The sequence below is a fragment of the Numida meleagris genome, chromosome Z (genome assembly GCF_002078875.1).
Source record: "Numida meleagris isolate 19003 breed g44 Domestic line chromosome Z, NumMel1.0, whole genome shotgun sequence".
In the NCBI taxonomy this organism is placed as follows: domain Eukaryota; kingdom Metazoa; phylum Chordata; class Aves; order Galliformes; family Numididae; genus Numida; species Numida meleagris.
In genome coordinates, this window is record NC_034438.1 from 51,044,744 (window position 1) to 51,056,752 (window position 12,009).

General features: G+C 39.2%; 1 protein-coding gene across 1 annotated transcript in view; it reads left to right on the top strand.

Moving 5' to 3' along the window:
• LIX1 (limb and CNS expressed 1) overlaps positions 1–12,009 on the top strand; it is a 28,088-nt gene that overhangs the window by 2,140 nt on the left and 13,939 nt on the right. The window contains exon 2 of the mRNA XM_021381147.1: positions 7,562–7,725. Coding sequence (XP_021236822.1) covers positions 7,562–7,725 — 164 coding nt within the window. The remainder of the gene's footprint in view (positions 1–7,561; positions 7,726–12,009) is intronic.

Below are 12,009 nucleotides of genomic sequence, written 5' to 3' on the forward strand. Positions count from 1 at the left end.
ATGGAGCAAAGGTGTATCGTTGAGTTCCTCCATGTGGAAAAAATGGCACCCACTGCCATTCATCAACACATGCTGAATGTTTATGGAGACCAAACAGTGGGTGTAAGCACAGTGAGGAGATGGGTGGTGAATTTCAGCAGTGGCAACACTGACAGTGAGTCACCTCTGCTAGTGCAGATCATTACAAGCAAGCTCAGCATGTAGGCTCTTGTTCACTGCTGATGGAAATGCAGAGCTAATGGTGGTGCCTATGTTGAAAAACAGTGTTTTGTAGCAGAGAATTTGCTCTATCAAACAGTGTTATTGTGCTCTTTGTAGCTGTTGTATTTTCCATGGAAATAAACAGGAGGCATTACTTAGAGAACAACCTTCTTACATAGGCTTGAAGTTGCTGTGACTGCATGCTGCCAGTTCTAACTGGTGACGGGCACCGTGCTTTGCCTGTAAGCTGAATGAGAATTTACATGTGTTCTCCTTATCTTGGCAAGTCTAAAAAAAAACTAAGTAGCATCCATTTCTGATTTTTAATGGGATTTAAACGAAGCAAGATAATGTATCATGTTTACCCGTGAGAGCAAATCCACAGCTCTTAGAAACATGCTGCTTTCAACTTTTACTGGACCAGAATGATCCAGCACCTGCTTTGCTACAGCAGCACCTGCCTTTTTCACAATGTGGGCTGACTCAGTGTATAGAGAGGACTGAGTTTTACTGGGAGGGGAAGAATGTGCATCCCAGAGCAAGTCTGCTGCTGCCTGCTCTTGCAGCCCAGGAGCTTCGGTTATGCTGGCCAAAGAGTAGGGTAGATGGGGGTAGATGGGGGATGCCCCACAGAAGCTTGCCTCAGCAGCAGCAGGCGGAGGTGCAGAGTACGTGCTGCTGGGTCCTGTTGGCAGGAGTGAGCACAGTGCAGCAGGGCTCCTTCTGGGGCAGCCTCTTCCACCAGCAGCAGGGATGAGATTTAAGAGAGATGCAAGAACCAGGGCTGGGTGCACTGGCAGCAGGACAGCCTTCAGTCCTTCACCTGTATATCGCTACAAGCAGTCCTGCAAAAAAACATGAGAAGCAAGAAAGATGAGTGGTCCTTCCTATTTTGTCCTGTAGGTAGCTAAACCAGAGAGGTGTGTATGTCTTTGAAAAGGTGCTGGCCCTGGCTGCTGGGGAGGAATGAGGAAGCATTAGTATGTAATAAATTATTGTGTAATTGCATTCACTCTCATGTTCATACTCCTCCATACATACTATGGATATATTAGAATACACTGGTGTAACCTAACTTCAGTTTTTACTTTCCTTTTGTTGCAAGCTGAAGTGGCTTGTGGTTTGTTATGTTGATCCCAGGCACTCTGAATTAGGACTCAGAATGGAGTCAAGGTGTTGATCAAGCAAGGATGTACTTTTATTTATTAAAAGATGGGCAAGCAAGAGAGGAAAAACAAGAAGGAAGAAAAGGAAGGAGAGAAGGAAAGGGAAGGGAAAGGGAAAGGAAGCCACCACAGCAGTCCGTCTATCTCCTTCTCCTTCTGAGGGGGTTGAGGATGTGTGGGGCGAGCACTGCTGGCTGTGGGGTTGGCAATGCCTTTTAAGCCATATGATGGTCCTCTCCAAATGGGCCAGGAGCCATTGCTGGGAAAAGAGTGTTCAGCATCAGGCATCATGCATATGCCATACCAGCCATGCATGGTGGTCATGGAGGGTCATGGCTGTGGGGGTTGGGACCTGAGACCACCTTAAGCAAGACTTCCAACTCCTGGCTTCTCCACTGCGCTTTTGAACTGCATGTGTTTGTTCTTCAGCTTTCACAGGAGTGGTACAGTACAGTGTTTGTTCTGAGGCCTTCATTGTTACAGTTTTGCTTAGTCACCAGGTAGCTGCAAGTCCACCTCTTAGCCAAGCAGAGCAAGAATTCACAGTGCTCCAGTGCTGTATTGTGTTTTCAGAGTCTGAGCCAGAAAGAAACGTGTCACTTTATTGCCACGCCTTTAAGAATAAATAGGTATGTATTCTTTGACAAAAATGTGGATACCCGAGCAAGAAAGGAAGCTGGTGGACTCACAAATTCCTGCAAGTAGAGTCCAATCAAAAGCTGCAGTAGAAAAGGGTTGCAGTAGAAAAGAGAATGAAGTGCAGTTTTATCATAGTCATAGAATGGCTTAGGTTGGAGAGGATCTTAAAGATCATCCAGTTCCAAACCCCTGCCCAGAGAAGCTGTGGATGCCCCATCCCTGGAGGCATTCGAGGCCAGGTAGGATGGAGCCCTCAGCAGCCTGAGCTGGTGACAGGTAACCCTGCCCATGGAAAGCTCTTCTATCTCCTGATAGTTTCCTTCAGCTAAAATGTATATTTTCATTTGCATCACCAGCATATAAGTAAGTTATATAGTTCAAAGAAATTGGAAATTAGTACAGCCACTGAGGAACATATTAGAGAAAAAGTTTCCAGAATTAGGGACAATTTGATATTGAAATAATTTGTGGAAGGCCCAAATCTATGTCAGAATCCAGTTCTGTAAAATACTGCGCAAAGCAGATTCTCTGCCTGAGAACATTCAGTATAAGTAAAGTACCATGCTATTCTTCACTCCAAAATTTGTGGAGATAACTGGATGGGAAGCATCTAGATCGTTTCACATGGCAAATGCTCTGCTGAAGAGCTCAGCTTCTGATGGCTGGGGACATGGCAGCAGCTGCAGGCTTTCCCTGCAGCTCTGAGCTGACACCTCGCAGCTACATGTAGCTTACTGCAAAACTCACAGTGCTACAGCTGGGCCCTGGTCTGCTCCATTGACTTGTGGAATCAAACTCTATAACCACAAAGTACTTATAAAGCAGGTATGTTTTATTCAGCGCTGCGTGCACACCGGGTGCAGAGGGGCTAGCCCCTTCCTAATCTGCACACCGAAAGCAGGTAAACGTCTTCATTTATAGAAAGACTACATGCATATTCATAGTATTTCTAAAACAAGGAGTGGTTGTTACAATTATTTCTAGAAACTTATTACAGTATTCTATGCCCATTCAGGTTGAGGCACCCCAAACCCTTCCCATTACTCATGCTCAACTGCTCCATGGATTCCAGCAATGTACAACAAATTATCCCCCCATTCACTGTCTCTCTCCTGCCTTCAGCTCTAGCTTGTGTCCTCTCCAAACACAGGAGAGCAAAAGCAACTGAAAACATTTCATGTGTTACACAGCTGGAGGAACTTCTTTTTGATCCTTCCAGGAAGCAAGCTAAAAGACACCAGCTTGTTGTTTGCCTGGTGTTAGACTTGAGATGCTACTTGAGATGCTTTTTCTTGGCTGTGTGGGGTGGGGGAAAGGAGTTGCTCTTCTGACTTGTGCCTTTCACTCACTGGCATGGTCTGTGTCAGAGCCAGCAGCCTTACCACACTTTCAAGATGAGTCATCAGCAAGTGAAGGATGCCAGAGAAGTCAGAGCAACGCCTCTGCATCACAAACGAAGACTCAAATTTAAAAGTAATACACCTGTAAACACTTCAAGGAGCTATGAATCAGTTTCTGCATTTCATAAAGCATTCCCAAGTCTATCACCTTTTTTCAAGCCTAAATTTGTTGAATGTCAGTTACCACCACTTTGGTTTTTTTATGTCTTTGTTTCAACATCAAAACAATGTTCTGGTATCAGCTAGAAGTTGTAATATAGATTGGAAAAAGCTAGATACTTCCACTGAGATAATTTTTAATTGCAATTTTTAGTTGCCTGACTTGAATTCATGGCTCGTGGCTGAATTGCTGGATAATTTGGTTTGTGAAACTCAGCCAAGTGATTTCAAATTGGTTTGGAAATCAGTGTGTCTCCATGTTTTTACTGGCAGTAGCAAATTATGTTTCATTTGCAAATTTTACCAGCAAAGTTTTCAGGTCAGCAATAGACTGTAGATGTTTTAACAGAAAAAAATGTTAAGGATTATGGTCAGATCCCTGTGGGATCTCAGTAATCAGCCCAGTTCACTTACATCTTCATTAAACATTGAACTAGATTTGTCAGTAAGTACAGTGAGAGCTAGTATAAGCTCTCTGTGATGTAAGCTTTTGAATTCGAGTGCAGTGTAGCCAGAGTAAGTCAGCTGCCTCAGGGAAATATTACGAGATTAAGTTTTATCAAACAAACAATCTTTTCCTCTCTAGATTGTTATTATATTATACCTCTGGAAACCAGTTATACTTCTGATTATCATAACAGATTAACAGTTTTACAGTTTTTTATAGCTATTTTCAGGTACCAAAATTGTACCAGAATTCTTTTCATTTTTCCCATGTAATGCTAAGTAAGAACATAGACCTTGTGTGAAGCTTCTTGGCAATGATTAACAGTTGCCTTCACACTACCATGTTGAAAACGTCTAATATTAGCAAGTCCCCTTACTCTGTTCCACATAATAACCTTTTACTCAGCTCATAACAGTTCAGGGACTGACACCTTGCCTCATTGCAAAAGTGGCATCAGTAAAACCCTCCCAGTCGATACCCTTTCTTTCCTCTAGTTGCATCTAAGTCTGCTGTCTAGGGGCTAAGCTAGCCACCTCTGAAGCAGCTAGTAAGCCTACACCATTCTCTGAGCTGCTTGCCTCCAACACTCTCTTCACCTATTTGACAGCACCTTCAAAATGACTTGTGAGGAGACAGTCCATATGATTTATTTAATTTTGTTCTTTTCCCAAACCCTTGAAGTCTTCTAGGAACTGCCAGAGAGTGGTGGATTTGAAGTATTCACTGTCAGAAGATGATGCTGCTTTCTCATCCAGTGTTAAGATCTTCTTTTCCGGAAGCAGTTTCTTGCTGTTTTTTCTTCTAGCAGTCCACAGATAGGTCAATCCACTCATCTAGCACCCAAGTCCCTCACGGAGAAGAAAAAAGTTCCCTGAAAGCTCCTCAGCATGTTGCTAGTGCCCCAGTATTTGCTACATGATTTTTTTTTTAACAATATGCCTGGTTTCATTCTGTTTTAGTAGGGATTTGGGGCTTATTCTCTTCATATATATATATATATATATATATGTATATGTATATATGTATATTCTCTATACACCAACATAGGGTGGAATAGAAATGGAGAATAGAAATTACAGCATGGGAATCGGTATATCCTAATGAAATCACTGCTAACTTGGTAATGTGTAACAGCTGATAAATGCACAGCAACATAATGGAAAATCTAATTGATGTTGCCTAGTCACATTTTTTTTCCCAAAGCTATCTAATCATTAATATGAAAATGTGCAAAATGAATCAAAAGAGAAGCAAGAAAACATTCCACCAAAAACCAGCTGGCTCCTGCTTCAGTTGCTGACCTTTTTTCTGTAGATTTAAACAGTACTGTTTGCTAGCTTGAGCTCAGTTTAACAGCTTCCCTAAGATGTGTGTATTAAGTTACAAGCCATAATAGGCTGCAGCTGCAGAAGGGTGCACTTGTAACTTATGAACTTTGTTTAAATGATATGGTTTCACTGATTATGTACCATAGCTTGATTTAAGACATGTAAGACAGCTTTACTGGCCTCTCACTGAAGAACCTTCTTTAATAGATTTCATATTACGTATTTCTCTTATTCAGAAAGCTTGTATTTTTCCTTTGCTTTCACATATTAAATTAAATCCACAAAGGCAGTTAAAAGGACTTTTAGAAACAGCTGTTTTAAGTTTTAAAATGAAGAAGTAGGTGGTTATCTTGTGTGCATGCTTTATATTCCACTCTCTCAGCAGCAAAATGCTGTCAAGTCTATGACTCCATTCTGTGTTAGTGGCAGAGGCACTTGGCTCCTGTCATCCCAGTCATGTCAGTATGCTGTTTATGGTGTGTTTGTTTGCTTTGGCTGAGGAAGGTGCCTAGCAAGTATTTTCAGCAGCAATTAATAGAAGATTGGAATCAATTTTTCTTTTTTTTCTTTTTCTTCTGGCATCAGTTTGATGCAAACTTACTGATGTAATTCAAGACCAAGAGTTCTGTTTCCCTCTTAATTGGGAATTTGACCCATGAACTTCCATGAGCAGAAGCAAGACATTTCTTACTCAATGAGAAATCGACTGCAAAATAGAGCCATGTTGTAAGCAGGATACGTGTTATCATTTAGTCCTCTTCCAAATCTGGTTCACATAAAACAGTATTTCTGAAAAGTGAAAAAGGCTCAGAGTTCATTTAGGGTAAATGCAACAGAACAACCCATGTATTTCTGCACTGCAGAACCAGAGCTTCCAACTAGCCTGTTCCAAAAAAAAAAAACCTACCCTAGGAAAGTCAAGGAAAACTTCAAGCAAGCTACCAACGTTTGCACTATAGGACAGTTTCACCTGCCACAATGCTTAGCCCCTGGACAAGAAGTTTTCCAGCTGTTTAGGAAGAACAGAAGAGGAGAAAAATGATCTTCTCACTTCATAACTAGACATTACAGTCAGCATCACAAAAAGTGCTGTGAAACTCTTAATATTCACAGATAGGAGAGAACTAAAGGAGGATATATGAAATTATCGTCCTTGAACCCAGTGATACACATACTACTGTAAACCTCTAACTGAGAGAGATCAGGTGGGTAGGGATAAAACAGATAAAATGTGTTCTGTTTGTATGGGTGACTTGGGTTTGCCTTAATTCAGTCCATACTCTTAACTAATTCAGCAATTGACAGTGTACAAAGTAAGAGCTTTTAAAGCACCAAGGACTTAATCCTGAAAAAAGTTGGTTGTCAGTGTATATAGATACTATAATTATTATCTTAGAAACTCTATCATTTCATAATGGTCTTTCAAAATTCAAGAGCCAATTACAGGAATGAGAATGATCTTTCAAAATGAATTATAAATTACTGTGTTGTGTTTCATTAAGCCTCCCAAGTAAAAGCAAATCTTGATGTTTCATTTATATACTGCTACAGCTTCCAAAAATTCTCAGTTTTCTACAATGCTGTAGTGGGCTGCTCAGTGTGCAGGAAAGAGAGTAATGCCCCATCTGTAGACTGCATAGGAACTGCCACCAGGGTGATACTGTCACAAAATGGTTGCTTCTTCCATTATTCCACCACCAGCAAGTTCAGGCTGGATGAAGAAAGGCAAAAGCTAATGAGGAAAATTCTCTCTGCTCTCACTTATCTTCTGAATGCCACTGACTCCTGTACGAACTGTTTACACCTGATGTTATGGTAACATTTATGGTACTAAGCCAGTTGCTTGCTCTGAGTAACCATGTGGGATCTTTTTGAGAATGGGTAAGAAGAAATTAGAGTATAACCTTTTCTTTTGTTTGAAGGTGAACAGCTCCATTCCTGCTGTGGGATCAGAGTCCCAATACACTGTCTCAAAAAACCAATGCTGCTGATCTGGAATGAATGTCCTACTGTGGCCTGTAATCCCTGAATCCCTGAAGGCCCTCAGCTGATGACTCTGAAACACAATCACATTGTCACGCCAGCAGAAACAACTGTAAAAGTTTTCATATTGATAACGATTTATAAAGTTTCCGGTTCATGTCTTATGTAACATAGAAAGGATCTAAGGATCAAGGACTTGTGCTGCATCTTACATTCAGATTTTTCTGTCTTTGGCAGTGAATGTTGTAGCAATATTGCAAGAGTTCTGGGAAAGTAAACAGAAGAAGAAGGCCATATTTCCAAGTGAAGGCATCATTGTGTATGAGTCACTGAGCAACCTGGGCCCACCATTTGTGAGTTATGTTACCTTGCCTGGAGGAAGTTGTTTTGGTAACTTTCAGGTAAGTGTCAACTTCCAGTCTTTGTCAGGGGACCTTTTTTTTCTGAAAAGAGTTTTGCTATAGAATATACAGGGCAACTACTTCTGTAACACTGCAGTTCCACACTTGACTTCACCAGCCTAGTACTGTTCCAACTCTCAGTGATTTCAGAGAGACAAACTACCTGAAAGAAAGTAACACAATTCTGGGAATTTATCGAGCATGGAATAATTTTACCAGTCTCATTTCCGTTTTCCAGCATTATTATAAAAAAACAGGGAACATTACAAGTAATTCAAGCATTTGTCAGTTAAATCTAAGACCAAAATTTGCATTGTTTCTTTTCTTCAGAAAACAATAAAATCTGTTATGAAGGAGAAATAGCTTTGTATTTCATTTTTTTATTCAATGTGAAGATATTTCTCACTGTAGCAGCATGTCCTCATAATATGCACCATCCAACTCGTGCTAATGCTGTGCTAACATATAAAGAAAGAATAGGGATCAAAACTAACCAGAGTCTGATCAGGTTTCCCTTTCAATGAAAAAAACCTTGGAACTAAATTTGATGATCTCCAGTCTCCAGAAGGAGGAACGTTGCCTTGTGAAGCACTCTGTCCTCTATCTTCCTTTCAATACATAACAGATTAAGCTTGAACTCCATAAGCAATGACACTGTGAATCATCTATTTAGGAGGTGGGAGTTGAGCCTACACAGAAGGTTTCAGAACCTTGAGATCCTCAACAACCAAACAATTGAGACAGAATCAGAATTCTTTCCAGAATATCAGTTGCAATTTTAATTGGCTCCTTTGAAACTCCCTTTTTTTTTCACTAGATGCTTCCGGAATATATTTCTAAATATAGCCATCTTTTTTTTTTAGAAAAGGCAAGGAAGAAGTCACTAAAAACTAATTGCAAAGACAATGCTGTTACTCTATGGCCAGCCTGTGCACAGATCCCTAATAACCTTCTGATGCCTACCACCAATCTGTCCTCTCTGTAAGGGGCAATACAAAAGCTTTTTTGTATTTTGTTCGTATCCAGAACCAGACATAATTGCTGTTAATTGAAGTATTTTAACCAGTTTGAATCACATGCATATGTCTTTCAGATTACAGTACTTCAGCCTGAACAGAACCAATGGAAACTGAATGTTGCATTGTGTGCTTTCGGGAATGTATTCTCAACTCATAACGAAAACAAGCCGTGTGCCATTAAATATCCTTTCATTTCACAATAGGAGGGTTAGGACCTCAGCTAGGAAAGGAATTCAGCAAGATGATTGACAGCAGCTTTGAAATTAGGTCCATAGGATAGCAAAAGCACTCTACTCAATAGAATGCTTTATTTTTTTAGTGTTTGTTTTTTTTTTTTTAATTTTCCAGGCAATTTAATTCAGCATTGCTCTCATGCCCCACCCCTATCCACCAAGAAATTGAAACAACCTAATTTTGCAGTCTCTGAATTTGTAGTGAATTCAGGTTAGGAAACTTTCTTTCCTAACAAAAGAATGAGATTCACATTTTTCATTTTTCTGTATTTCTGCAGGTGTCTCCTCTTCATCACGAGTTTGAGAGTATAATGATAATTTTTCTGGATAACTTTCTAAAGCTTCTGAAAGCTCCTGAGATGGACTAAAGATACTTAAGAAAGTACATTGTTCTTCAGTGACTTCAGTGCTTTGTCTTTCTCATGTGATGCATCTCAAGATCAAAAACAACTTTTTCAGCAACACATATAGAACCTAATTTTGATGTGCAATGGCAGGAAACTACTTTGAAGGAAGCTCAATTAATAGTGCTTATTCATTTAAAAACTGTACAGAGTTAGTTTATTTTTCAGAGGGTTTTTTTTGAAGAGGGGTAGGATGGAGCTCTTCATGGTCTCTTTTGAACATTCTAGGCCTACTTTTCCTAATGTTTCAATCCTCACTATGAAACTGTTGGGAGCACTGTTTATAGAGTTGCTTAAAAACATCCTAGAATTTCCGGAATATAAAATGTTTAAAAAGCTTGCGATTATGCCAAAGCAAGATAATTTTGATGCTGTGCTCTTTGAAACTATGGTAAGAGAAAAAAAAATATTTTACACATTTTTGTTTCCTAAATACTTACGCTGCTTGCATGTCATTGCTTTCATATGACATTTTATATTTTAATAACACTTCATCCACACAATCCCTCCTTATTTTTTCTTTTTTTTTAAACAACGCCTTACAAATAATTGTACATATTTCCTTTGCATTATAAAGTGGTGAGTCAGATGTTTCTCTTACATAGCTGCACTGTTGCATTCAGCTGCTAATATAGTTCAGGATTCTCTCATGGATACAGAAGCAGAGCCAAGCCAGCTTGGCAGCACACTTCCTATGCAAGCTGCAGGAAGACATTAAAAGATTGGTTCTGTTCATGCTTTCAGGAAAAAAGTGTTAAAATCATGTAGAAGGGTCTCACTGAAAATGGCTCATCAGAGACGTGCCTAAATAGCATTAGAACAATATATTAATGAATTGCCAATGTCTTAATTTATAGTTATAAAGGCTCTCAATGTCCACATTGCTTAAAACTTACGGTAGTTGTATTTACAACATCACTAAATAGTGGTAAGTAACACAGCACAGTACAAACTATAAATGTCCCTGCTTAAGTCTTCACATAAATAACCCTTAAAATAGTAATAATTGGAATCCTTATTCTGAATTTTTATCCTGCCTAAAGACAGGCAGGTATGTGTTATATGATATACTACATGGCACTTCACAGTCCAAAAAATCTATTAATTTGATTAAGCATTTAAATACTTTCTTTTCCATTTTTGTTCTGGGCACATAATACCAGGAATCAAATGCCATGACTAACCCAATAAACTGCAATAGTTTTCAGGTAAGGGATGAACATAAGGCCCATCTGATCAGCTTCTGGCTCCCCTCTTGCTGAACTCAGGCATCAAACTGCTCATGGCTTTAGCAGATGTTTTTGCTTTTAATACCAAAAGGAAATATGTTGAATACTTTGATTTTATAAATGCAGTGAAAAGTGTTTGCAAGTCAAGTCTAGCTTTCATCTTTCCAAGTGAGATCATCTACAGCAATGAATTCTTTTGAACAGTGGGTTTGTAGCTAACCAAGGATAGAAGCACTGAAAATTCCCTGAACTGACAGTTCAAATATAATAATTATTATTTGCTTATGTACTTGCTGGCATTTCCCTGCTATTATTAATCAAAGTATGCTTTATAAGAAAAGGTAATATCTCCTATTAGACAATGTAATATTGCTAGGAGCAAAAAAAAATTAACAGATTTTGAGTGCATTAGAATTTTTTTAATGTGTGGGACTACAACATACACATATGTATGAAACTAAAAACTTTTTTTTTCCCCACTCCAATGAAAGTTTAATTGATTAAATAGATAGTCACAACCTAGTGAATGTCCTCTTAATTCCACCATAGATTACTGTGGTCACAACAATATTAATATTGTGAAAACTGCTACATGTTTAAAGTTGTACTAGAGGTACTAATTTTACTAGAAGTAAAAAGTGCACAAGCATCAAAGCATGTGTAATGGAAATAGTCATCCCAGACAGATACCTAGGACAACATAACCTTCTTCAACTTCATTGTTTTGGGCTTTCCACAGAGTATAACAAAAGTCTCAGTGATAAGGTCACAGTAGGGGTCACAATTTTCAGCTTCACAACCAGGAGATAGAGAAAATCAGCTTTTATTTATTTCTCTTATAAAGAAAATCTGAGGCTCTATCATCTTCTGAAATGCCATGTCTTAGACAATATCTGATATGCACACCTCTGCAGAATTTTAACTTTCTTGTCCATCTCTGCCACAGTACAAGGAGTTTGTACAGAAAGTTGAATGAGAGTTTGGAACATGGCTTTCTATGCCTTCAGCAATACAAAAAACCTGCCTTTCCTGCAATCCCCATATTCTTAAAAAAAGACCTATTCTTTTGCCTAGACTCCATAACATATAAAGAGTGTCTTCTATCTTTCCTGGGTCCCCTGTACTTGGTGCAATGCTTACATGCTGCAATTGAGATCTGACTACCCACTATCAAAGTACTCTTACTCCACAAATGACCACACACAAGAGACGATTCTCTCTATGTATTTCAGTCCCACAGAGGCAAAGACTACATGTTAGGTGTCCCACTACCTTTCTGTTAATGCAGGAATGATCTAAATCACTGTCAGCAAGGTGGTGAGCTCTTCTAAGGGGGAAAGGGAGTCAAGAAGGATAGAAACATGAAATTGAAAATGAAAGAATTGCTAAATCAAGATAT